The sequence below is a fragment of the Lasiodiplodia theobromae genome (genome assembly GCF_012971845.1).
Source record: "Lasiodiplodia theobromae strain AM2As chromosome Unknown scaffold_16, whole genome shotgun sequence".
NCBI classification, from domain to species: Eukaryota; Fungi; Ascomycota; class Dothideomycetes; order Botryosphaeriales; family Botryosphaeriaceae; genus Lasiodiplodia; species Lasiodiplodia theobromae.
Window position 1 is genome coordinate 129,893 of NW_023336366.1, and position 26,281 is coordinate 156,173.

Here is a 26,281-nt window from a genome sequence, read left to right on the forward strand (position 1 = left end):
ACTGATATTCCGCCTAACCTGCTCAGTACCCACATGAGGTGGCAATAACGGCGCGCTTGCACGACGGCTCACAAGAAGCTGTCCCAGAGCCATGCTGCCGGCCAGTGGACTTGATTCCACTCCGTCCAGCAACCCACATGTCGGTCGTATGGTTGGGGGTCAGGCTCTGCTTATCGTGGTGATAAGAGCGTCGGGGCGGAAATCCTTGGCTCGCCGCTAAGAACCACCGAGGGCCCGACCCTAAATTTTTCTGGAGAGCACTGCGACACCTACGCCGACAGCACACATCCGCAAGCCACGCACCATGGCCAATCTTTCGTTCTCGCCGACGGGCTCAATATCGTCCCACACGCTCTCTGCCCAGTCTGTCCAGCCGCCGCCCTCGTCCTCCGCCAACTCCGCCGCGGCGCAAGCTCTCCTCGCCGCCCTCTCCGCCTCCCCGCACGACTTTCTACAGCCCCCGTCAAGCCTACACAATGCAACACTTGCACTGGCGAAGCACCTTCTCGATCCGCTGGCTTCCGGCGTGAGCGAGGCCCAAGTCAAGCGCCAGCAGGAAGCACGCAAGAAGAGGAAGCGCGGCGAGGGCGACGCTGAGGCCGGCCCGGTGTTGCAATTGAAGAAGGTCCATCTTGAGGGCTTTGGTGTTGAACAAGTCTGGGAGCAGTCCAAGAGGGTTCTGGATGCGGCGCGCGCCGAGGTTGAACGTGACCTGCCTGATGTATTCGCCGAGACCGATGGCGCTCTGGACGGCGGCTTTCCTAGCCAGAACGGCGTGAAGATGGTTCGCTTCGGCGAGGATGGCTTCGAACTCAGTGAGTCGGATGAGGAAGACGAGGAGGGAAGCGAACTGGGCGAGGAGGGTGTGGACTGGGAATATGACGGCGACGATGTCTCTGAAGAGGCAGATAGCGACGCTGAGGAGCTTGAAGAAGGATTTCACACTGAGGAGGAAGACGAGGGATCAGACATGGATGACATAGACATGGATCGCGACGATTACGACGAGGACGACGCGTCACAGGACGATGCGGCTGCCGAAGAATATGTCCCAGACCCCAATGGTCTTAACGACGGCTTCTTCTCCATCGATGACTTCAATCGCCAGTCCGAATTCTTAGAGCAGCAGGATGCAAGGGGCGACGAGGACGATGCTGCAAGCGATGAAGAGGAGATTAACTGGGCCGAAGATCCTCTCAATTCAAACTCGCTTGTGGCCAAAGGCTTGCAGAATGAGGGCGCAGATGAGGATGAAGACGAGGACGACGAAGACGGTCCCACGTTTGGCAACATGGACCTCAATGCACCGGAAGGGGCTAGCGACGACGATATGTCCGTCACTGAAGGAGAGATGGACGGTATGGGCGATATGGACAACGCGAACAACATCATGTACGCCGACTTTTTTGCACCACCGGCAAAGAAGGGCAGCAAAAAGAAGAAGGGTCGTCCTCATCCCCACAACTTCCCTTCCGCAGGCCAGAAGGCTGCTTCGGCGCCGAACGAGGAGGACGTTGAAAGAACAATGGCTGCGGTCCACCGGGACCTGTTCAACGAGTCGGACGATGACCAGGATGCCTCGGATCTCAGCGACGTCGATCCTGACGACCCTAAGGCGCGCAAGTCGACCCACGAGCGCCGCCAAGCCAAGCTTGCAGAGGAGATCCGCCGCTTGGAAGCCCAGAACGTCGCAAAGAGAGAATGGACTCTTTCTGGTGAGGCTAGAGCGGCGGATAGGCCGCAGAATTCTCTCTTGGAGGAGGACCTCGACTTCGAGCGCGCAGGCAAGCCCGTCCCTGTCATTACTGCAGAAGTCAGCGAAGACATTGAATCCTTGATTAAGCGCCGCATCATCAGCCGCGAATTCGATGAGGTCATCAAAAGACGTCCTGAAGACCTGGCCACCGGTCCCGTCCGCCGCGGAAGGTTCGAGCTCGATGATACCAAGGCGCAAAAGGGTCTCGCAGAGGAGTACGAGGAGGAGCACTTGCGCAAGACGGATCCGAACTATGTAGACGTCAAGGACGAGAAGCTTAAGAAGGAGCATCGCGAGATCGAGGCGCTGTGGCGCGACGTCGCCGGTAAGCTCGACGCCCTCAGCAGCTGGCACTACAAGCCCAAGCCCGCGAGCGCCAACCTCGAGATCCGCACCGATGCGGCGGCCATCACCATGGAAGACGCCAGGCCAACGGCCGGCGGCGATATCGGCAGCGCCAGTATGCTCGCTCCGCAGGAACTGTACGCGCCGGGCGAAGAGCGGACCAAGGGCGAGGTGGTCACGAAGGGCGGCATGCCGATCGCGAAGGAGGAGATGAGCCGCGAGGAGAAGAAGAGCCGACGTAGAAGGGCCAAGGAGCGTCTGCAGAAGACAGGTGGTCCAGAGAAGCAGGAGAGCAAGCAGACGAAGGAGAGGAAGGAGGTTGTCAGCGATCTCAAGAAGGGCGGTGTCAAGGTAATCAACAAGAAGGGCGAGGTCACAGACGTCGAGGGCAAGGCTATCAAGAGTGGGAGGGCGCAAGGTGGCGCCGGCAATTTCAAGTTGTAAAGCATTACGTTCTAGGCGTAGGTGTTTGGGGGGGAATTTGCACATAGATTCGGATACTCCTTTTTTTACGGGAAAAAGCTGGAAAAGTTCGTTTCGTCTTCAAGCTAAAGCGTTCAAACGCTACCGCCGGTCTTCCTTCTTGCAATAATAAGTCCTCGCCAGCAGCCACCACAGTCAATTTTACGCTTCGTCTTCATTCACCCCTTCAACAAGAAAATGCCTCGGATCCAACGCCTCGCAATCCGCGCTCTTCGCCTTGCCTCCCTCCTCAAACACCATCTCGCTCACCACCAACCCCGTCCCAGCCGCGTTCGACACGCCCCACTCATCGTGGCCGGTGGCCAACCAGTACCCGCGCACGCCGGGCACCGCGCCCACCATGGGGCCCACCTCCTCGCCGTCGTCGTGCCGGCGTATCTGCGGCTTGTAGCACGCCTGCTGCCGCACGACGACGCTGCCATCCTGGCCGATACGGTCGCCGGCCACGAAGCCGCGCAGCGCGGTCCACAGGTCGGCGCAGCGCCGCTCGTCGACGGCGACGGAGGCGGTGGAGGCGGGCAGCGGTACGTCGTAGTCGTCGCCGCTGGCAGAGTAGATGGTGTCGGTGGAGAAGAGGGCGTCGGCGGGGCGGGGGTAGATTTCCGGTGAGATGGATGGGTAGGAGTCGTTGTCGGGAGAGGCGTTTGGTGGCGGCGGCGGCGTGATAGTGGGGAAGAGGACGTAGGGCGAGATGGGGCCCGTGGGCTTGATGACGATGCTGTGCCCGCGGGGCGTGAGGAGCGCGGCGCGTGGGAGGAGGGTTGGCGTCCAGGGGCCGGCGGCGAGGATGGCGTCGGTCGCGGTGATGGTGGTGGTGGTGGTTTCCGACGTCGTCGAGTCCTTGGGGATAAAGGTCACGGAAGAAACGGCTTTCTGGTCGGCTGTGTAGTTGATCGCGGTAGCGCGGCCGAGGCGGATGATGGCGCCTGCTTCTTCGGCGAGCCTGGCGAGTGAGGTGGTATAGAGGTACGGATGCACTTGGGCCGAGTTGCGTGGCGTGCCAATCTCGGTGTAGGACTTGACGCTTGCCGGCTGCAGCCAGTCCAGTTCGGGAGGGTAATCGGGAGAGTCCTCAGAGGGCGGGGGCTTGTTGGCGGTGTGCTCTTGGGCTTGCAGGTCAACTTCAGCGCAGTACACACGTCGGTATCCCCAGCGCTGGTGGCCACCGTGCTTCTCAGCGAGTTCGCCGTGCAGCTTGAAACTTAACGGGGCGAGGCATTGCGGGGTGGCCCAGTCGGCAACCAAGCCGCCTGCTTTTCCTGATGCACCGCCCGCGATCGAGGATGCTTCGAGGATGACGACGGAATGGATTTGAGGGTTGAAATGAGGGTGGCGAGTTAGGAAATAGCCCACGGAACAGCCAATTGCACCACCACCTGTGGGAGATGTTAGCACACAGGAGTCATATTGCCATTGAGACTAGATACTCGCCGATGATGACGATCTCCCTTGGGTCTGTTGGCGAGAATGCGAAAGACATTTGGTAGAGATGGCTCCGAGCGCACGATCGGAATCCGAATGACGTCAGACTGTATAGAGTATCAACGAGGACGAGATTGGTAGCCGTGGGCAAGGAAAAGTCCTCGTGGTCTTTACTAGCTTGTCAGATGAACGGAAACGGACTCGAGAAAGATTTGGTAGTGGCTGTTTGAATGTGGTGCGGCACGTCCCGCGCCCTGGCAAGTGGGGCATCGACATCAGCCGAGAAGATTGCACGTCCTCCATTAGTTGGCGGTACGCAAAAAGTAACTTTTGGTTGACAAGATGGACTTTGATAATAGCCGCGTTGACCATTAGAGTCATAACAGTGTCCGGAACATTCGCATGTTTTGTAACCTTTCTGCTCTCTATAGATTCAGTAGTCTCATAGAGATCTAGATTAAAATATACAATGAATATGTGGACTTCAGTCTCACTTCTGGAGTTCTCTGTTCCATCTGGATAAAAGTAAATCCTCTGCTCATCAATAGACCTAGTAATGCTATGAAACTTATACAGAGGGGTGCTGCAGCCGATGGCTAGCGCGAAGAATAGCAGGGCTCTAGAACATAGCGTAACTATGCCCCAGCTCTGCCTTGGAAAAATTAACATATGTAAGTAGTTAAAGCTATCGTCCGGACGTGTATGTAGACTTTTTAATTCGACATTTCCGTCCGGACGATAGCTTCAGCTACCCATGACATGAGTAAAAAGCAAATTCACGCTAGCCATCGGCCGCGAGAGTGGACTGTATCGACCATGGATGGCATCTCATTTCGAACGCCTTAGGTGAAAAAAGTAAAAAAAAAACAAAAAAAAACTTAATTCTCCAAAACCATCACTCCGGGGTATTCCAAGACTTCCAATTCAGCAATCCATTCCTAGGATGCCTCATCCCGTGCATCTCTCCTCTGGCCTAATCCATTTCAGTCCTAATCCTTCAAACACCCTCTTTTCCGCGTCTTCCCAGCCCAGGCCTTCCTCCACACCATCGGGGCCTTCCAGCACGACAACCTCCCCAGTTTGCCTATCTCTGACCCCACTGCTATCAAACTTCCACCCTTTCACATTCTTGGCATACCGCCTCAAATCGCGCTGGAAAGTGGTACCGCTGCTCCACCCGGCGACGGCGCAGCCGATCGTTCGCCAAGGAGAGATGATGATATCGACGCGGCGATGGATGTTGGGGTTCTTTGCCTTGGGATCTCTGGCTAGGTCTGCCTCCTTTGATGGCCATTCCGGATCCTGCCACACGACAAGAGCCTTGTCAAGAGTATCGAATCCCGAGCCTTTTGGGCCTACCATGGTGCTCGACGCACGGTAGGGCAAGACGGACTGGCCGCGCTGCGTGTTGTGGAGGGACAGGAGAAGCGTGTGTGTGATCCAGCTCTCCCGCTCGAGGCTGGCCACAAGATCCGTCACAAGGTTTTCGGTGGCGCCGAAGTCGCGATGCGACACTATGAGGTCGACGTCGCCGGGGGCGTCCTTGCCACGGCGGTACCCGCCGACGACGATGACTTCGACACGCTCGTCGCGCACGCGGATGGCATGGTCCCGCACGACGGCGGCAATGCGCTCGACCTCGGGCCGCGGGATCCCCTGTTGGAACTCGTCGTAGTACTTGACGCCGATCTGTTGGACGCGTGACAGCGTGCTCCATCCGTACTCGACTACATCGTCGAGATCGCGCCAGCCACGCTCAAACAGGAACTCGCGCGCGGTATGGGCACCGACGCCCCAAATGTCGTAGAAGGTGCGGAGGATCTTCAGCGTCTCGTCCTTTTCAGCATCTGCGACGGCGGATATGACCCCTTCATCGGAGTTCTTCCATTCGATCCAGAGGTTGGCAATCTTCGCGTCGCAACCGGGGAGACCGAGGATCTCTTTGGGGTGGATGATGCGATGGGGATATGCGGCTATAGCGGCGATAGAGGTGCTGTATGCGCGTACGCCAACCTCATCGCCGTTCAAAGTCCGCGTCAGACGGATGGACTTGAGCTGCTGGATGAAGGCAGCATTGGGCGAATTGGCAGGAGTAGAGCGTTGGCAAGCGTACTTGATGCCCCTGACAGCCCATTCCGGGGGCGGAGGAACGTCGCTCGCGGGCTCTCCTTCGTATTCGCTGGTGTTTTGCTGGAGCAGTGCGGTTTTGCTGTGTGCCCAGCGCGTTTTTTCTGAAGTGCTCGCTGTGCCAGGATAGGCATCGGCTTTGGCGCGCTCGAGGATACTCTGACCCGAAGTCTGGCGTGACTTGGGACCAGAGGAAGGATCATCTGGGACCGGTTTCCCTTCATAGACAAGGTGATTCCACAGAGGTAGCAGCCTGCCAGCATTCGAGGACTCGTCGAGCCACTCCATTTTAATGACCTTGATGGTATCGCGCTGAAGACCGGCTACAGAGAAACTTTCGTTCTCCATCTTGCGCCTTTTGGCTGGTGGTTCCGACTCGGGTGTTACGTCATCGGTGTGAAAGCTGCGGGAACGCAGCTCCATGATAGCCCGTCGCTTAGTGCCAACCTTGCCGATGACCAAGCTGGCCTCGGAGACGTTGTAGGTTATCTGCCCGCCATGCTCGGTGATTTTGTCCTCCAGCTCATGCAGGTCATCGACCGCGAGGTGAGCTGGTAAGACAAAAATCGGCGGAAGGGCGCTTAAGTCCAGCGCAGAAGCTAATTGTGGAGGAGGAGAGCTATGTGTGAGGGCAGATGGAGGGGCGGATGTCATGCTGGGGGAAAGAAGGCCGGGCGGACGAGACGAAGACGGCGGCGGGGCACGACGGGAAGAGCAAGGCTTATAAACAAGGAAATACACGTGGGCTGCATGAGAGACAAGGGCATGATGGACGACAAGATGGGATGAAGTGGTGAGTGGCGGCGCCTCGGCTGACGTGAATTTGACGGAGGCCACGACTTAATTTTGCTATCTACCACACTCTCAGGCGCACGCTGTTCCGTGCCAAAAACCCGCCGGCAACAGCAAGCATGCTCAACGCACTCAAAGCAATTGTTGTGTTGCTCACCCGAGTCTCCTCGACTACGCGGCCAACGCGCGTGTCCTTCTGGCCTACAACGTCCGCTCCAGACCCCTCGACGATGAAGTCATCCCAGTGCACCTTTTCCAGTCTGTGTTGGTAGTCGACCACCGTCTGGCTCCAGTTGTTCGTGATCCTGCCGTCTGCATTCTTGTACCAGCTCTGGCACTTCGGATCCGCGAACGAGCTGCTCCCCAGTTCTTGCTGCAGCTCGTCGTTGAACTTGCGCACTACCTCGGGCTTCGGCAGCAGCGTCAGCTGCTTGCCCTGCTTGCGCGCCTCCAGCACCTTGGCAACCATGGCGTTGAGGTACCGCGACTGCGACTCGATCATCAGCACGATGGAATTGTGCCCGAGATTGGTGTTGGGCCCATAGAAGATGCCGAAGTTAGGCAGGCTTTCGACCACGACGCCCAGGTACGCGCTTGCGCCCTGCTTCCACACATCCGCCAGCTGCCGTCCGCCCGCCCCGCTCATCTCGATCGGGTGCATGAACTCGACGGTGCGGAAGCCCGTTGCCAGCACGATGAGGTCGAACTCGTCCGCGCCAGCCTCTTCATCCACCACAATCCCAGTGTCGGTGATGCGTTTGATCGGCCTCGTTTCGAGCGAGACGTTGTCGCGCGCTAGAGCCGGGTAGAAGTCGTCCGAGATGATGACGCGCTTGCAGCCTGGGCTGTAGTTGGGCGTAAGCTTCTCCCACATGTGCGGCTGGTCCGGAAAGTGCTGCCGCATCGACCCAAGGCACCATTGCCGGACCTGCTCGGCGAAGGACGACTCGGGATCAAAGACGGCCGAGTGGAACGACTCGCGGTAGTCCATCATCGACGCCCGTCTGCGCCACCGCAGCGGCGGCACGTAGCGATACGCCATTCGCGTCGCTATCGACACTGGCCTGTCAAGACGTGGTACTACCCAATTGGCCTGTCGCTGATAGACCGTAACCTTCGAAGCTACCTTTGCTATTTCCGGGATGATCTGCACCGCCGATGCGCCTGTCCGGCGTTAGCAGTGACCGCAAGTGCTGTTGCAAGCTTACCGTTTCCGATGACCGCAATGCGCTTCCCCTCCAGTCCATAGCTCCAGTCCCACCGTGCCGAGTGCATCTTCTTTCCCTTGAAGTCTTCGAGTCCTGGAATCTTCGGGTATTGCGGCATATTCAACTGACCGACCGCAGAGACCAAGAAGTCGGAAGTGATCGTGTAGCCTTCCGCAAACTCTGCGTCTTTGTCGCCGGAGACGCGCACTGAAGTCTTCCATTTCTTCTCTTCTTCATCCCAGCGGGCCTTTTCCACGGTACTGTTGAAGCGAATATGCTTGTAGAGATTGTACTTCCGCGCCACGCCTTGAAGATACTCCTGCCAGACGATAAGCAAAATACAAGAATGCCAACGTTGAGTCTTACGAGAATCTCTTCCTGTCCTGGGTACAGGCGTGTCCAGTCGGGATTTTGCTCGAATGAATACGAGTACAGCAAGCTGAAGACTAACCGGTCACCATTAACCAACATGATCGAAGTTGGTACATCATTGCAATCACTCACTGTCGCAGCAACACCCAGGATACTTATTGTCTAGCCTTCAACAACCAACAAGTCAGCTTCCGGGCCGTTCGAACGCTCACAGACGATGCACCGCTTACCAGGTCCCTGTAGAATCATCTTAGTACCAGTATTATTGATGTATAAAAGAAGACTGCATACCTCCAACTCCACTGGACTTTTCTAAGATGACAAAATTTTGGCATTTGTTCCGCTTGAGCAGGTCAATAGCCATGCACATCCCTGAGAAGCCGGCGCCAATGATGACGACCGCAGCTTGCGTGTGGTCTGCATTGCCCACCGGAACTTGCGGCCAAGGTTTCGAATCGGGCATCGTGTCTGAAGCTTTCACTCTGTGCTCTATTGTCAGACATATCCGACTGAAGAAGCAGACAGAAGTACATGGAAAGAATCTCGTCTTGGATTTCCAGCGGCCGGTGAAGCGGAGAGGGGTAGGCTGTTGCAAGTGGACGCGAACTCCTGTGTGATCTTATAACGGTGCAGATCACGTCAGCAAAACCGCCTCTCGTCCGAAGCCACTCGCGTATTGCGACGGAAGATAAGAAAAAATGTGCCGAGAAGAGAAATTCCAGGAAACGGAAGCGCCGGGTCCCTGTCTCTGCTGCAGAGTGACCAGCTCGTATCCCAGCATTTCCTCCCCCGGCAAGCCGACCATCCGCTATCTCTGTATTGAGTAATCAGATAACCGCGAAATGCGGATCACCTTTCCCTCGGTTGTTCCAGCAAGCGTAAAATGCGGAGACGGATGTACGGTGCTACCTGTTTTTGGATACTATGGTCTTGTAGAAGGTGGCCATCTTACGTCCTGCGCTTCCGCATCGCGGAGGCGCAACCCAATGGGGTGAAGGATCAAGCGTCCAGACCAAGCGACTATGATTCCAATTGATGTGTGGAATGCATGCATGCATCAAAGTGGATACCTCGCTCAACAACATTTTCTTGACCTCAGCGGTGATAACAATAGCAAGTAATTGGAGTGTACAGAAAGTCTTCTTCTTTGCCAGGAAAATTAGGAAGAAGAAGAAGTAAAACACTCCGATGTCTACATGCTCGGTCGAGGTGAAATAATATTGGTCTGGTTGTTGCACAGCTTCCTAATGTGGTAAGGATCGTAGGTCAACCCCACAATCAGAGCGGAACGGGAGGGGCTCCGCTGATGACGCGCGTGTGGGGACGATGGTGGCAGAGCTGGCGGGGTCGAGCATAACCGACGGTTTGCCGCGGGAGCAAAGGGCGGAGTCGCACAATGACGTGAGCTCGATGGAAGAAGGTGGGGCGACGTCATATTCGGTGAGCTCAAGGCACACGATAAATGAGGAGAAATTCGCTTAACATTTCTGAGCATCTTTTGGGTATGTTGCTGCGCGTGCTTTCAGGAGTAACTTAATAAGAGAAGAACAGTGCAGTGGCTAGCAATCATATGCCACATATATGCCATCGTCAGGCGCAACAAATGCTAAAACGAAGAAAAAAGTGGAAACAATGTCACGCTAGAAAGAATCAGAAACCTTGCTCGCGATGCCACTTCTCCTCCCAACCAGGGAACAGCGGGTATTCATCAATCGTGTGCTCCTCCCAATCCTTCGGGATCAACCCCTTCTCTTCCTGCTCTTTGCGGAACGCCTCCATGGCGGGCAGGACGACGTGCTCGGTGTGCCAGGTGTTCTTGTACTCCATCAGGTTCTTCTTGCCGTCTCTGCAGATCTTGAGCACGAGGCTTGGGATGTACGGCTCATCACGGAAGGTTGCGACAGGGGTGAAGAGGGCCTTGAAGTTGAAGACGATGGCGCCAGACAACGGCAGCCGCCGCAGCGTCTGCCAGTCGACGCGCAGATTCATGCGTGACAAGTCAAGGCTAGGGTCCTGGACGTCGCGGTACTTCTCGTGCGGGTCGCCGGCCGGCATGTACAGCGGCTGGTCGACCTCGAGGCCCCAGGAACCGCGTTGGATGGCCTTGTCTGTGGGTTTCTTGGCGAAGTAGCTGTGGAAAAGACACTTGGGTCAGTCTGGGGACTCTCCTAGGGGTCATTGGCCGTGCTTACCGGTCCATTGAGAAGCGCATCTTCTCCTTGTAGTCTGGGATAGGCTGGTGAATCTCGTCTAGGCGCATGCCCATCTTGGTACCCAGATCCCAACCGAGCGAGCTGCACACGACACCGCCGCGGAGGTAATAGTAGCCAGTCTTGTCATCCCGCAGCGTGATGGCGAAGTCCTCTGGGATGTTGTTCATGATGACCTCGAGCGGGGGCTCGCTCTTCAGGTCGGACGTCGTCTTGAGGATGCCGTTGTGAAAGACCATCTCCTTCTCGTCCAATCGGAAGTAGTGCGGGTACCGTGCAACCAGAAATTGGAGGCACATCTCCATCAATTCCTTGCATGCGAGCTCACAACCTGGCAGGCAGTCCAGCACCCTCTTGCCGACACGCTTGTAGATCTCCTGGCGCTGCTTGATGCGTGAGGCGTAGGTGCTCTCGAGCTCCAGCCACCAGTCTGAGTCCAACTTGCTGAATGCTACACAATTCAAAACGTTAATTATGAGTGCCAAGAGATGTCGTACCAGGCTCACTTACACATGGTCTGATGGTAAGCCCAACGGAAAGGACGGTATGGTTTGGCCTTGGCCTTGTTGATATCAAACTCGGGATACGCCTTGGGGAGAGGAACGCCGCTGAGAGTAGCATAGTCTGGAAAGTCACCAAGCGCCTTGATCTCGTCACTCGAAAACTCGGTAGCAGTGTAGACGGTGCGCGTGGTGGTGAGGATGTTCTCGTCAAGTGCTTGGGAGCGCTTCTTCTCCGGCGACTGGGCCAGCTGACTCAGAGGCTTCTTGAACTTTTTCGTGGCATCCTTGATTTGGGCGAGGGTGAAGCGGCGCGACGGCGGGAATGTATCGGAGTAGTCAGGCTGGCCGGTGTTGCTGCCCTTCTTGTCTGGAGAGAGTGAGCGCGGGGGTGTGCTCGCGCCGGAATCCCTGCTTCTTCCCTGGAATCCCAGGCGGGAGAGAAGGACATTTCTTTGGCTCTTGTTCGACGCCAGATAGGTGACAGTGCTCAGCAGGAATGCCAGCGCAAGCGCCAGCGGTAGAAGGGCGGCCATGAGGTCTGCGGGCCGGACCAAACAGTATCAGGGACCACAAAGAGCTGATGTCCGGCGGGGACGGGGATGCGGATCTCGTCGTTCAAAGGGCTGCAGTGGCACGAAGTAGCGGCCCGGAGGATTATATAGCGCCAGACTTCTAGAGAGACATTGATAAGAGGCTTATCATGCTGGGCGAGCGGGGTGGCTAAAGAGCAGACATTCTGGCGGGGCCGGGACCAGCGAGCAAAGAGGCAAGACCAGCTTCGGTGTCAGGCATGGGAGTGGACTTGCTATCCGCAAGAGGGACCGCGTGCGACCAGTGACGGGCCGCTCCCCAGCTGTTGCCCAGCGGCTCGATTGCGCCTAGCGCGTCTGCCAGGGCGCTATACCGCCTTCGGTATACATTTCCCTCGCAGCCGCCTTACTCCACAACCACAAGCTCCCGCTGATCTTGTTCTTTATCGCGTCCTGTACATGCCCCTCGACTCGCTATCGCCGCAATCGGCCAAATTTCCCGCCGTTCAACCCCAATCCTTCGTCCGCCTTGGCAAGAGATAAGCATTCTGGACCGTGTAAATATAGCCTACTCCGCCAAACTATGTCGAAATGTCAGGCGACGCCAGTTACATCGACCCCAACACCTCTTCTCAAGCCTGGCTGTCTTCTTGCTGATAAGACGTCCCAGGTATCATGACGCACTGGCCAATCATGCATCAATCAGATCGATAGCTGCTGGACTCATCTACGTCTTTACAGGCTCACCACAACCTTCTTTGCTGAAACGCCAGCGTGCTGCTTGTCCACCGCTTCTTGGATCTTTTCCAGCCCCTTGCCAACCACCAATGGATCCGGCTTGGCTTTGAACTGCCCGCTCGCCAATGCCTCTGGGACAAACTTGCGCCAGACGCCATCGGCGATCTCCTTGTATTGCGTTGCGATTGTCGGTGCGACGACTGAACCAGGACACGTCAATAAGCTGACTGCTGCATGCTGTTGGATCACTTACCCTGCTTCGCCTCTGCCGTCTTCGTCAGGCCCTCCGGCGGCGGCAGTACAGTCGCCACTGGCAGGACTCCAACTTTGTCCGTGAGAGCGCCAATGTGCTGCAGTGAGCTGGGCTCAGAAATGGCGTCGTAGGCACCAACAAGGCTGCCGCCCTGCTGGTCGATCGCTGCTAAAAGCTCTTCGACAACGTTCGGTGACTTGTAATCTACTACCGCCACGGCACCTAGCGACTTCACGAATTCATGGTTCTTGCGCGACGCCGTCGCTACAACCTTTACGCCCGATGCAACGGCCAGCTGGATCGCCGTGGCGCCCACGCTCGACGAACCGCCCCAGACGAGCAGTGTCTTGCCCGTGGGCTGTGGGTTCGTCGACGGAAACGGCAGTGCCAGAAGTGACTTCTGGTACAGGCCCGCTGCAGCGGTTGAGATGGCGAGTGGGAGCACCGTGGCTTCTTCGAAGCTGAGCGAGTCTGGGATCGGGGAGACCATGATCTCGACCGTCTTGCTATAGAGCTGGAAGGCCGCACTTGTCGGATCGCCAGTCAACAGTCCGACCAGGTGGCTGTGGTGTAATCAAGTGCGGTCAGCAAATCAGCTTGCTTATGATTGGGCGCGGTTGGTGATCATATCAAAGAGGGGTCTTACGCACCCAATGACTCGTTGGCCCTTGGTGAAACGGGTGACCCCCTCGCCAACTTCCTCTATGACGCCCGCAACATCAGTGCCCAGGATGTTGGGATACTGCTTCACAAAGCCGCCTGCACAAATGTCAGTAATCCAACACATCCATCGCCCATCTGCAGGCTCGCCATTGGTAATGCAAGCGAGACGAAGTGCTTTAAACACATGGGAGCGCTGTTGTCTGCTGACGTGTGACGCAGGAACGATCACAGCCACTCAGACCGCAATCTGCACTTGCTCGGCGGCGTATCTGATATCGCAGCAGGACGTACCATACTCTTGGATTTTCCAATCTACAGGCTACTCGGAAAGTCAGTAAACGCGAACAAAGTCAACCTCCTCCCCGCAGGTCTTAGAATGCGGCGCTGAGGCTTCCATCGGCATCCGTAATGCACATGCCTTTACATTGAGACCGATACTGGAAGTTGCCATGCAATAAGAAAGTCACCGAGAACACATGGCGATGTAGGAGTGACTTACATTGATGGCAATGGCGGCGTTCTTGATGACGACTTCGCCCGGACCGGCTTTGGGGTTAGGAGCCTCTTGCACCTTGAAGGGTTTGCCCTTGGCCTCCGTGATCCATGCCGCTTGATTCTTCGCCATTGAGTCCTCCGATCAGGTGTTATGGGTTGTTGAATTGTTTCGCTAGTTGTGCGACGTGCGATGTTTGGAGGGATAGCTTGTGAAGTGGGGCATCACCCAAGCTCGAGGGCGGGGCACCTTTAAAATGACGAACATCAAGGGCTGGCGCTATCGAGGTGCATAATGGTGCGATTTAACATTTTCTTTCTTCTTCTCCCGCTTATACATCCATCACCATATGAGTGGCCTGCCTTGTGATGGCATGACTGCTTGTCTCGGTCTTTGTTAAACGCGAAGTTGTGATGTGATGACGAAATGTGGTGGGTATGCCTTCAGGCTCGGAAGAGGCGCAGATTCGGCCCCGCTACCCTTAGTAATGGCGCATTATCTCCGTGCTTATCCCCTCCACCCGTCCACCATTGCAGCTGCAAGGCGCTTACATATACGAGGTTGATTATTGCATTAGGTCTGAAGGATGTGGGCGTGTGAGTTGATGTGCCATATGGATGAAATGCCGAATATAAGGTGTCTTCTCCGCCTTTCCGCTGATTTTTCTTTTTCTCTCTCTTTCTTTTGGGGAGTTATTGCGCTGCTTGAAGCATTTCCAGGGCCTGTGCCACAGGCCTTCGTGTAACTTTGTTGATCTTGTACTGCACTGTTGGTGTGTCAAAAATGCTGTCTTTTTATAGCATCCGCCTTAGTAGCAAGCCCCGTAAGACGGAAAGTACTGTACAGGCGGGAATATTGAAGGCGTTGCTAGGCTCCGTGTTCGTAGCGGTTCGGCTTGCTCAACCAAGGTTGAAGACTATGAATCGTTAGCAAATCCAGGCATCACCACGGATGTCCTCGTACCCGTTACTCTTGAGCATAAATGATGTCATGATACAACAAGAGCACAATAGAAAGAGACAAATTCCGAATAAAGACTGGCGGCAGGGAATTTCACGTAAAGTCTGAACATATTCCCTTGCACAACGCTTTGTCAATCATGACTTGAAGTCTTTCATGCGGAACGAGACATGCCGGTTCTGCCACGGTTGGCCATCGTCAAACGCTGATGGTAAGCTGGACGAGCGACTATGTTCCAATGGGTTGGAGCGTAAGGGATGAGGGTGATCATAAGGCCAAGCGGGGATGATGGTTTTTTGACATGCCAATGACTTTGGCGGGTGGACTTCGTTGCACCGTGCGCAGTCTACAGCAACCCAGACGGGCGAGGAAGCTGCTGAATCGTCTTGCTCAGCCTTGTATGGCTGCAAAGCTGGACCAATGCTTGGGTGCTCTTCTAGGTAGTCCGATTGTCCTAATGTTGGTGATGACGAAAGCATTCCGGAGGGTTGCATATGCGCGAAGTTGAATGGCGTAGAGATGAGTGGTGGGCGGGATGTAGTAAGATGTGCTGAAACGCGGTTTAGAAAGTCGCTGGAATGTGCTCGCCTCATCAGCGAGTAGACAGCCGACTGGCGCCGCAGACGAGCAGCCTTTGGCTTAGGTGGTAGGCTTGCGTAGTCAACATGATCAGCAGGCTGCTCGTCAGACTCGAGGTTCACGCTCTTCTCGTCCCGGTCCTGAGGACCTTTGGGCTTGTTTGGAACCAATGTATCGAGAGAGCGGCAGGTGCGTGAGAATTTGTGATACATGGACTCTGGCCCACTTTGCACAGCCCGATTTCTTGGGCGGGGATCGACGGTGAAGCTCATTTTAGAGAATAAGATTTGATGAAGTCATTCGACAGCCGGAAAAGCCGCACTTTATGAGCTTGAAGAGCTTCAAAGAAGGGTGAACCCCGCTCAACGGCCGCTAGAGCCTGCCGCATCCGAAAGGATATCGAGAGATCTCAGACGTGGCTTGGAAATTTATTCAGGAAGCAGAGACACGGACGTTGGACTCACAGGCAGCGCAGCAACGACAAAGAATCCTGTCTGAGATGTCGAAGCCACAGCTGAGGTATGATGCGGAACTGAGCCCGGCACGAAATACAGTCGGCGTGGAGGAGTAGATGGGAGCCACAGGCGGCAATCTCCGTCGAGAGTTAAAGTTCGAAAGATTCTGCGCCGGCTAAAGTGACGAACCAAGCAAACACACGTACGTGCCCGGAGCGGTACATGACTGCTGGAATGAGCAGAGCACATCGCGGGTCGGGCTGGAATTCAATAGCCTGGAGAGCAGGTATGGATGACAAACAGCGTCGTGGCACGGGTGAGACTAGGCGCCTGGTTGTGAGAAAGAGCCCGGGCCCGCTTTGTGGGAGTGTTGGTCCCTGTCGTTGACGGCAGCGCGAAACAGGAGCCGTGACACAGTCGCTGCAGTCAGCCATGCAGCTGGCGCTGCAATAGGCCAGGCCTCGACATGGCAGGTCGTTTCCGCGACAGGGCGCTCGGGCAGGACACGGCCGCCAGCTGGAGAACAACAAGCAGACAAGCTTCGCCCCCAGGGCGCCTTTGGCCCCGAGCGACACTGACGATCTCTGTGAGCAGTTGCGGGCGGTGACTGGGCCTGTGTTGCGCGGTGTTATTCTCCGGCAAGAGCTGGTGGAGCCGTGCGGCGCGCCACCGGGAACGGTACGGCCAGGCGCTGATCCGCGGCAGCGACGACCCGGGGCGGCCAGGGGGGTGTTCCAGTTCGCGATGCAGCGGGCCAAGCGAGCAACGCCGTGGGCGAAGCAGCGGCGGGAGCAAGGCCGGTGGGCGTGGAGGAATGAAAGTATCGGTGGAATTCCAATGCCCCCGCGCCTCTGGGGCGCAGGGGCGGGCTCCTAAAGATAGCCTGCGCACTGGACCAGGAATGCGAGAGGCACGCGGGCCGGCTTTGGCAGTCGCTAATGACTGACTTGCAGCCGAAGCGGCAGTCCCATAAACGCGCTGCTCCCCAGCCCCAGCCGTTTCATCATGCTCTCGGTTTCATGTGCGAGCACCACCGCCGACCTTGCGCCCCCTCCATTCCTATACCGCAGCGTTTCGTTTCCCGCGCGTGCTCCTGGCCGCGGCCGAGCACTATCGCACTGCACTGCATCACCACACTCCACGCATCACCGCACTGCCCGGCGCAATGAAGCGCAAGTTTTCGCTCAACCTCGCGCCCATTGTGAGCATGCCCATCGCCCCGCGCGGCCCCCGAGCTGGCTGACCATGTCCGCGCAGAAGGTGCCCACCAGGCAGGAAACCAGGGCACTCAAGGAGTCGCTGGCCACGCGCGACATTGCCACGCCCTCGTCGCCCTACGTCAACCGCCGCATTCTTTCGCCCAGCCTCGAGTCCGAACTGCGCGCTGCCTGCGAGGCCGTGCTCAACGAAGATGGCAACTCGTACGGCGCTGCCGCCGCCCTGCAGGCCCAGGAGTCGAAGCTGGATTTCCAGGCCCTCCAGCGATCAATGAAGGCCATGGAGCAGGCTCAGCAGCAGTCCGGTCACCGGCGCACCGGAAGCCACCCGCCTTCGAATCCCTTGCCGCGCCGCGACCACCACTCCCACGAGACGACTGCTCGATTACCCGCCAATGCTTTCGCCTATAAACCCGATGCCGCCTTGCGAGACCTGTTTCCCGACCAAGGCCCGTACCCTGTGCAAGCGAACACGAGCCGTAGGAGGGAAGCCCACGGGACTGCCTACGACAAGTCCGGGCGCAGTGTGTCTGGCAGGTATCGCGAGCAGCAGCACGATCACACCACGGGCCGGCCGGCAGGATACGACAGGCCAAGCACTGCTCCCATTGGCCGAGGGCTGGACTCTCCCGATACTAACTATTCAACGCCGATGAGTGCTTCCACGATGGAAAACCACCGTAATTACGCTTCTACCGCCATGACGTCGGCTGAGCCGTCGCGGGCATCCAAGCGCAATTCACACCATATGTTTAGCGATGAAGAGGCGGCCTCGCGTGCTGATGCCGCTGCCTCGTCTTGGATGAGGCAGGAGTACGAGCGCCGCAGGGAGAGCGACGTGGATCGTCGCCCCTCGACGAGAACGAGTAGAGCCGGGAGTGTGACTAGGAGCATCAAATCGGAGATCAAAGAGTACTTCCGTCCTGGGTCGTCAGGGATAAGCAGGACGACATCAAGGGAATCCCTTCGCAGCCGGAGCTCAGACGCAACAGCGGCACAGGCGCCAGCAGCACACGGATGGCGCAGCTGGAGCTTGCAACGACGGCCAAGTGACCGGAGCCTCAACAGCCGATCGTCCAGCGTCAGGGGCAGCGGTGACGTCAGGAACAAGGAGGGCAAGAAGGAAATCAACCTCAACCGAGAGCTACCCCCTTTGCCAAGCCTGGACCAGTGGAAAGAGCCGGAGGAAGAGGAGGATGCGCCCGCTCATTTCGTACCCGTACACAAGCCGACCAGCCCGACGCACATTGCGAATCTGATGCAAACGCCTCCGAAGGTTCGCCCGCGGCGAGAACACATCGCTCATCAGCACTCGGTGGAGAGGAGGCAGAGACGGCCTGAAGCTGCATCCCGTAAACCTCAAGTGCAGACTCAAACGCGTCCGGGCGTTCGAACTGTCAGCTCTGATCCCGACGTTCCTGTGCACTTTCGGCCGCGGACAGATGATTCGCTTGCGCGAGACCTTGCTCAATCGCATGAGCTCATGTCGATAAGCCACGGGTCTAGCAACGAGGCTATCAACAGGAGCAGCCCGTCACTGGTCGATAGCGGACACAGCCCGGACGAAGGCTGCGCGGGCCACAAGCCAAGCATGAAGATCAGCATAGACCACTTTCACGGGGAGCCACCCAACTTCAGCAAGAAGATGATGGGCTCGGATAGGCCTGGACAGCAAGGTGGGCAAGAACAACGGTACAAGTACAAGGCGGAAATCAAGGCAAACAACACGCTGGCGAGCGGGTCCTCGGGCAACGTCAAGGGATTGAAGAAGATGTTCAGCCACTTCGGGCTAGGCGGCAAACGGGAGAAGAAAGAGACGTGGATGGATAAATTCGAGAAGGACGGCGTTAAGGGCGGGATTCTGATTCATGATGAAGCGGCGGGCGCGCCAGTCGTCCGGTACTGAAAAGCGTTTTGTTCGTTTCTACACAATGTTTTGCACGGAGCATTGCATGACACTGCGTCAATATTTTCTTCTTTCTGCTGCATTTTTTGGGTCGGGTCGGGGCCGCCTAGGACAGGCCGTTGGAGTTGTGTAGATACCCTTATCAATTGTTGGGAGCCTGGGGAATCCAGACAAATATCAGTTCATTATGAAAGCGTTGAAGAAAGCTAGTGTACCCCTTATCTCGAAGATTGAACGTGGACGGAGGCCCTTGCGGCCATGGCTCGGTCAGTACTGAGGTTGTCGTGGACGGGTCAGGGTGCGGGACCGGGTGCCAGTCACGATCGCCGGACTGGCTTCCGCCGGATCGCAAATCGAGCCAGTGAGCAGATGCGGCATGGTGGCACGGCAGCGCAGTGGCTGACGACTGCAGTCGTCGACGACTTCAAGAATCACCGCCGTAGGGCGCAGCTGCGGCGTCGTAGCCACCACTCACCCATACCAGCAATGCTCCGCACGGCTGTGGTGGATCGCACCCGCGGCCGCGTCGCTCTTGGCTTTCATCACCGCTTGCGCATTCAAGAGAAGGACACATCTGAGGTCAGAGGAGCGCGCATCATGCTCCATGAGGAACGCTCGTCCTTGTTCCGCACCAGCACATTGCGAGATGACCGAGCTGCTTTGCCTCCGTTGCTATGCTTTTGGCAAAGACGCATCTAGATCCTTTCGTCCATGGCCCTTCTCACCTCGCCACACTGCACTCAGCCTGACAGCTTTCCTTCGCCATCTTCTGCCAACGTCTGCTCGCCTCACACCCTCACTCGCCGATCCGCAACCCTACATTCACTCTGCTCACCGGTTCGGATCTGACAACGCATCCATCCATACCCCACCAACATCGCTCTCCCACCTGCCGAGATGTGCAAAATCCACGGCTACCACTATGCCTGTGGTCATTTTGTCCGCTATCGGCTCTCCCGCTGCCGCGGCACCTTTACGAAAGCCCGCAGGCGGCGGCTGAAGGGCACCAACATCGATGACGCTCCCAAGCTTCCTGCCTGCGTCGCCGAATGCTACATCATCATCGCATCCCACTCGCTATGTGGCTCGTGCTTGTACGAGCAATTTACCGCCCATTGGAAAGTGCGCATCTCCGAGGCTGAAGGCGCTTACCGCGACGCGCTCGATCAAGGCATGAAGACCGGCTTAGGTCTCTGGGGCTGGGGCGCAGTCGGCTGGGGCGGCAACGGCATAGATGACGACAGCTTCGACGACGGCTGCGACGACGACGGCGACGACGGCAGCGCGGACGGCGGCACCGGTGGCCCGACAGATGACGGCGTCGGGCCAACCGCGAACAAGAAGAAAAGCCAGAAGATATGCCTGAAGGACGAGATCGAACGCCGCCGGCGCACCCTTGAGACCCTGCGTGCCGAGTTCAGTGCCGAATCCTGGTCCGTCCGCAACCGCCTTCCGATCATCGACCGTAGACCATACTCCCTCCCTAGAATTCAACCGCGCCTCTCCAACGTCCCTTCTCCTCTGCGGCACGAGGTATTCCCCGAAGATGTTGTTGTCAAAGAGGAACGCAATGGCAGGGTCGAGGGCGATGAAGGATGGTGCCACTATCCAACCTTTCAGGCTTTCTTTGTGGACACATACGGTGGTGGCTCTGGGGACGCATGGGAAGGTGACACCGCAGACTTAACACAGACAGGCGCGTGGGATGCCGCCCTTGTAGCAAACATTAATTTCTCGAACTCATTGGCCGACGACACACAAGAACCCACAGGCGACGAAAGCTACTACACGGAATACAATCGTTTCGACACATCTCCCATTGAAGAAGACGGCACAGAGGAGGAGGACGAAGAGGTTCCAGTGATGGCATATGGTCCGGAGACACGTTTTCCACCTCTAATGCGCCAGAATGAGGGTTTTGCCCCAGGACCGGATGCCGCGCCGCCCTGAAGGCAGGCGTACTGCATAATAATGGAATTAACGACATATCTTCGAATTACACATAAAGGCTTGAAGCCGACTTGGATCGAAACACGGTTATGACACCTATGACCCTTTCGAACTCACCACGTACATCGACTGCACTTGGTCTGGTGGCTTCTCATCAGGTAAACGCGTCAGCTCGTTTCGCTTAATCTCAACTAACTTCTACAACCTAACTAGACATGCCCACTCAAGAATCCAATATGACCAACGCAACGACAGGACCATTCCAGCAGCATTGCACGCTTCAACACAAGCCAACAGGAAAGCCCACTTCGCTTCACCCCAGACCTTACGAGCATCAATGGCGAAGCATCCTTCACGCCGTCGATCTCACTTCAGCCAACGCCAATGCAAAGGGGTTTTAAAAAAAAAAATACTATGACTACATTATGCTATAATTAACAATTGCCCCGCCTTTTTTTAAATGAAAAAAGAACATGCCATGGATAGTTGAAGCTATCATCCGGATGTAAATGTAGAGTTGATAATCATACATTCGCGTCCGGACGATAACCCTAACCACCCACGGCAAGAGCAAAAAAATAAATTCACGCTAGCCGTCGGCTGCAATTCCCCCCTTTCGTTCTTCCTTTTCATTCTCGTGAACCTTATTCCGATCTCGCACCACTGAAATATCAAATGACCGTTGTCCCATTTGCCTAAGCGAATCTCTAGCGCAGTGTCCTGAAATTGGTCCTATTCCCGTTAGCCTATTCTCCCCCTTTTCTTTTCGCCATTCCCATTTCGCGTACATCTGTCTACCAATTTATTGGTCAATGGCAGGCAAATTTAGAACAACATAGACATTCGAACCCGTGAGGAATAGAATATTCGGCGAAAAGCCACGCTTGCGTGTTTAAATCAACCAAATAGACGTATGTATCACTGTGCACCAGATAGTCAGTCAAAGTGAGAATTGCTCTCAGGTGCTACACTCAGTTGGGCGCCCATATGCTCGGCGGTAATAATAAATCAGGTGCACGGCACGCCGTTGTGGATACGGAAAGAAATTTGGGCCACGAACAGGTCCGCGCCATCATCTCACCCACCCTTTTAGCTTCTTCCATGAGGCGGTTATCAGAAGATACGCTAGTCTCGTCTCTCAAGCATGCAAGAGATCAACGGTGTTCGTGCAAATCTTCCTCTGCCAAGCTTTCGAGCTCCAGATTGGGCACCATCAACCCTCGGCTTACTCAACTTCACACTTCCAGGCGAATCTCCAAGTACTCATCACTGCTTCAAATGAATTTTTGATAAGACCATCCCCTTAGGGAAACTTCAGCAACTCTGGTTGCGCGAGTCCCTGTTGCCGAAAAAAAGCATGCACTTGCTACCTCTCTTGTAAACGCCATATCCATGCCCGTATTCCAAGCAACCACTGCGCCTCATCGCCCATCATCGACTGCCCTTTCCACTTTCGCATTGGTCATAGCTCGCTTTAGATATCTCAACTGAAGAAAAATCAAAAGGAGAAATGGGTACTGGAAGCAAGGGAGAAGGTCGACATAGCTCCGCCTCTACATGCTGGAGCAATCCGCCTGCTGAATCTTTTCCAAGGCGTGCTTCAGCTCAGCCTTCGTCTTGCTCGCCCCTCTCTTATAACTCGAAAGAGAGGCACCTTTCTTCCACCCACGGGCTCGACGACTACAGACAGAAGAGAAATTAGTAGCATCGTTGACCTCAAAATAATTGATAGGCCCATGTTTCTCCATGCGCGTCTCTCAGCGATGCCTGCCCGGAAACACTCTTCCCTCGCCAGGACTCACATACGCTCCACTGACACCGCCCATCGGGTTATCGAAGAATCCGCCTCCGGGGTTGCCGTCAATGTCGAAAGGCGGACGGCCACCCATGCCAAATGGTCCGCCCATACCGCCAGCACTCCGACGGCTGTTGCGCGCCGAGTCGACAATAGCAAACTTTTTGCCGAGCTCGCTAGCAGCTCCGAGCGATCCTGTGATGCTAGCGAGCAGGTTTGTCAGTTCCACATCGGCGCGCTGCTCAATTGCCTCGCGCGCGAAGGTCGCGCGATCCGGAGGAGCAAGGAGCGGAAGGCGAGAGAGAAGAGCCTGGATGGCGCGGAGGATCTCGTGGTTTGGCTGCTCAGTGGGGTTCTTCGTCTGCGGAATCTGAGCATCGGTGAGATAGGAGGGCGGAAGTTCAGATAGGTAGGCTTGAAGTAGATTGATGCGGGCGCGGAGCATCTTGATTGCATTCGACTTTGCGGTGAGGGAAGCGAGTACTGCAAACGGTTAATGAGACGCTTGTGAAGCAGGTGAGAATAGGGTGAACTTACACTCTTCGTCCTCAGCAGTCAAGGGAACAGAGTCGTCGCTAAGCTCTGCGCTCTCCACATCGGCCTTCGCCTTTCCCTTGCTCTTGGCCTTGTTGGTGCCATTCCCTGCGGCAATGCTGCCCTTCCTAGCCTGGTCGACATCTGTTGCATTACCACCGCCCTTTGCCACGAAATCTACGGCAATCATCTCGGCCTCTCCAGTCTCAACCGAGTACGTCAGCTCCCGGAACTTTTGCTGCTTGCCCTGGCCGGCGGCACCGCTGTCAATCTCCATGCTTGTAGCCTTGTCATTGCCGACACCGCCCTCCCACAGACTCTCGTAAATAGTAAGCGGAAGTTTGCCGCCAGTTGCGTTGCCCTCAAGGACAGATTCTGGGTGGAATAAGAGGAGCAATGCAGCCTCATTATGCACGTTCTGAATGTACTCGTGGATGGCAAGATGGTGAGGTGCGGGGCCGGCAGGAGCGCCCAGCGTGAACCAGCCGACAAGATCCAACGGCGGGGACTTGAATACGGTTTTGTCTGCGCCGGACGTTAGCCTTGTATGCCGCCGACGCAGCATGAGGCATGTCTCGACTCACATTGCTCCAGGCGCTCGCCAAACCATGCGTCATCAATCCTGACCTCGCCATCGTCACCGGCGATCAGCTTAGCCTCAAACGCTACTTCCATGGTGATCTCGCGGCCATTCTGGCGGCCTATTATGGCGCCGACAACCGGGCCGGACTGCTGGCGGAGGGTGTGGCGCGTGATGTAGTCGGACACGGTGAGCAGCACGAGCGGGTGAAGCTGGACCTGCGGGCTCGTGTCGGAAGCTCTGGTGCTGGAGATGAGCGGGTTTTCCTCCGCGTCCGCCATGATTACGAGCTTGCGCGGCGGTGCTTGACGGGCTGAAGAGAGGGTCGATGCGAAGGCAAGCTGTGGCGTCTGAACACGACCGTCGAGCTTGGAAGAGCGGGGCAGATGCTGGTGTTGAGGCGGTGGTGGAGCAGTGGTTGTGCCGGAGGACAGAGCTCCAGGCCGCAGTGCGCACGGGCCATGGAGCGTCATCGCCGAAGCGACACTCCCTCGTACCTTCCATCCGTAGACTCAATCCAACGGCCGATTTTGCACTGAAACTATCACACCTGTATTTTACTTCATCTTGTCCGCATTTGCCGTCTTCTCTGCAATCCGCTTTGGCGACCTGAGGCATGATTGCTGGAGCGTAGCCTCAAGCAGGTTCTGCACTCCTCGACCTGACTGAGCAGGCAAGTAATGCTAGAAGGTACGTGGAGCGCAGAACGGCATAGCCAAACACAGATTTCATTGGTGGCTTTCTATCGTGTCTATCATAAACCGAACGATACGAACCGAAAGTGGGTATCTCAAATCCCCCTCAACACTCAATCAGCACTTTCAGGACAAGCTTACCGTCGTCGTCCACCGTCCTCCCTGCGAGCTCAAAGGCCTGCTTAGCAGAGTCCAGTCCTCTGAAGCGGTGTGTAATCATCATATCTAAGTTGGGCAGAACGCCGGACGAGATGATCTTCATGCCCGTCGGATAAGTGTTGGCATAGCGAAAGATGCCAATGATGTCGACTTCTTTCAGATGCGAGGCGGACATGGGAAGTGTCTGAATGGGCGTCCCCATGCCGACCATGATCAGTTTTCCGCCCGGTCTCGTGGCCTTTGTGAAATCAGTATGTATGTCCTTGCGACTCATGTTGCACGAGGAAGTGACTTACAAAGAGACCAGCTTGCATACACACTTCTTTGCCTGTGCAGTCGAAAGAAACATCTGCCCCTTCAGCGTCTGGGTCGCCAGCACAAGCAATCTCGACGATCTCATTTGCGAGAGACTTGGCGGCTGCGAGTTTTTTGCTCGTTTCCTGCGGCTGAGGACCGGTCGACACGACATACCCCCGGGTAGCAAAGCCATTCCGGAGAGCGTACTCAACCCGACCGATGTCGACGTCAGCGATAAGTACAGTCGTGGCTCCAGACATCTTGGCCATTGCGGCGGTCAGCAGTCCCACAGTGCCAGCACCAAAGACCACGGCAGTGTCACCTTGCTCCACCGTTGCCCTTCTCGACGCATGAATTGCTACGGACAACGGCTCCAGCAGGGCAGCAGACTCCAGGGACACGTGATCCGGGATCCTGGGTGAAAGTCAGCACACTCCCAAACCCAATTAGCTGTGCTCACTCACTTGTGGCACCACTTCGCGGGGTGGTTGATGCGCTCCTGCAGTGTCCCCTGGAAGTGCGGGACACTCTTTGCGCTGCTCCTGAACCTCATCTTGGGACACAGATTATATCTGCCACGCTGGCATGACCTGCAGGCGTCACACGGCACGCCGACCTCGAGCGCGACCCTATCGCCGACCCGGAACGCGTCGGCGGGCACCTGGTCGCCCACGGCCACAACCACACCAGCAGACTCATGGCCTAGAGACAGCGGCGCCACGGCGCACAGGTCGCCATTGCGGAACTTGCTATAGTACGAAACGTCACTCCCGCAGATCCCGGTGGCGCGGACGGCAATTTGCAGCTCGTGCGGGAGCGGATCGGCCAGAAGCCTTATTTCCTGCAGAAGAAGGGCAAAAATAAGCACTCGGGCGTGGGGTGGATCGCAGATCACGATGTCGTGCAGATGTCTAGCAGTTTGTGCCTGACTAACCCCCACGCTGCTGCCAAATGAGGCAGGTGTGGGGGCAGCTGGTGCTTCTGTGGGGGCAGCTGGTGCTTCTGTGGGGGAACTACATGGAATGAGAGGGAAGATCACATACGACGCGAAGATCGCGTGGCCCATGCAGGACGGAAGCCTGAATGGTACAGTTGCCACTATTGTTGGCCTCCAATGGAAACTCGTCCACGATTGCTGAAGGAGCCATGGGTGGGAAAATATTGAAGAGAAAAGAGCAGAGTGAAGATGGATGGCTTTTGGGTTGTCCGACTCGCGCCGCTCAGGGCCACCGCTGGCTGAGGTATAAATACTTTCTGGC

The 26,281-nt window shown here is 56.4% G+C and overlaps 9 protein-coding genes across 9 annotated transcripts; 3 read left to right on the top strand and 6 right to left on the bottom strand.

The window, feature by feature from the left end:
• Positions 1–304: 304 nt before the first annotated feature.
• Positions 305–2,545, top strand: LTHEOB_5697 (U3 small nucleolar ribonucleoprotein mpp10; the record flags this gene model as incomplete). Its single annotated transcript, XM_035514870.1, has 1 exon — positions 305–2,545. The coding sequence occupies one exon, from the start codon at positions 305–307 to the stop codon at positions 2,543–2,545; it is 2,241 nt and encodes a 746-aa protein (XP_035373389.1).
• Positions 2,546–2,725: 180 nt separating this feature from the next.
• LTHEOB_5698 (Flavin-binding monooxygenase) lies at positions 2,726–4,064 on the bottom strand (the record flags this gene model as incomplete). Its single annotated transcript, XM_035514871.1, has 2 exons — positions 2,726–3,785; positions 4,012–4,064. 2 exons carry the CDS (start codon positions 4,062–4,064, stop codon positions 2,726–2,728), a joined length of 1,113 nt encoding a protein of 370 aa, XP_035373390.1.
• Positions 4,065–4,954: 890 nt separating this feature from the next.
• LTHEOB_5699 (Flavin-binding monooxygenase) lies at positions 4,955–8,968 on the bottom strand (the record flags this gene model as incomplete). The annotated part of the gene is made up of 6 exons (XM_035514872.1): positions 4,955–6,684; positions 7,058–8,089; positions 8,134–8,452; positions 8,500–8,572; positions 8,736–8,742; positions 8,797–8,968. 6 exons carry the CDS (start codon positions 8,966–8,968, stop codon positions 4,955–4,957), a joined length of 3,333 nt encoding a protein of 1,110 aa, XP_035373391.1.
• A 1,187-nt stretch (positions 8,969–10,155) lies between these two features.
• On the bottom strand, positions 10,156–11,751 carry LTHEOB_5700 (Alpha-mannosyltransferase; the record flags this gene model as incomplete). Its single annotated transcript, XM_035514875.1, has 3 exons — positions 10,156–10,636; positions 10,698–11,166; positions 11,226–11,751. The coding sequence occupies 3 exons, from the start codon at positions 11,749–11,751 to the stop codon at positions 10,156–10,158; spliced, it is 1,476 nt and encodes a 491-aa protein (XP_035373392.1).
• Positions 11,752–12,483: 732 nt separating this feature from the next.
• LTHEOB_5701 (alcohol dehydrogenase) lies at positions 12,484–14,027 on the bottom strand (the record flags this gene model as incomplete). The annotated part of the gene is made up of 5 exons (XM_035514876.1): positions 12,484–12,686; positions 12,740–13,302; positions 13,390–13,498; positions 13,694–13,721; positions 13,902–14,027. 5 exons carry the CDS (start codon positions 14,025–14,027, stop codon positions 12,484–12,486), a joined length of 1,029 nt encoding a protein of 342 aa, XP_035373393.1.
• Positions 14,028–17,054: 3,027 nt separating this feature from the next.
• LTHEOB_5702 (putative serine threonine-protein kinase dyrk2) lies at positions 17,055–19,012 on the top strand (the record flags this gene model as incomplete). Its single annotated transcript, XM_035514877.1, has 2 exons — positions 17,055–17,090; positions 17,147–19,012. The coding sequence occupies 2 exons, from the start codon at positions 17,055–17,057 to the stop codon at positions 19,010–19,012; spliced, it is 1,902 nt and encodes a 633-aa protein (XP_035373394.1).
• An 897-nt stretch (positions 19,013–19,909) lies between these two features.
• Positions 19,910–20,962, top strand: LTHEOB_5703 (uncharacterized protein; the record flags this gene model as incomplete). Its single annotated transcript, XM_035514878.1, has 1 exon — positions 19,910–20,962. The coding sequence occupies one exon, from the start codon at positions 19,910–19,912 to the stop codon at positions 20,960–20,962; it is 1,053 nt and encodes a 350-aa protein (XP_035373395.1).
• A 1,757-nt stretch (positions 20,963–22,719) lies between these two features.
• LTHEOB_5704 (Cop9 signalosome subunit 6) lies at positions 22,720–24,152 on the bottom strand (the record flags this gene model as incomplete). Its single annotated transcript, XM_035514879.1, has 3 exons — positions 22,720–23,240; positions 23,295–23,816; positions 23,876–24,152. 3 exons carry the CDS (start codon positions 24,150–24,152, stop codon positions 22,720–22,722), a joined length of 1,320 nt encoding a protein of 439 aa, XP_035373396.1.
• A 520-nt stretch (positions 24,153–24,672) lies between these two features.
• LTHEOB_5705 (Sorbitol dehydrogenase) lies at positions 24,673–26,170 on the bottom strand (the record flags this gene model as incomplete). Its single annotated transcript, XM_035514880.1, has 4 exons — positions 24,673–24,963; positions 25,022–25,436; positions 25,487–25,863; positions 26,066–26,170. The coding sequence occupies 4 exons, from the start codon at positions 26,168–26,170 to the stop codon at positions 24,673–24,675; spliced, it is 1,188 nt and encodes a 395-aa protein (XP_035373397.1).
• Positions 26,171–26,281: the final 111 nt, after the last annotated feature.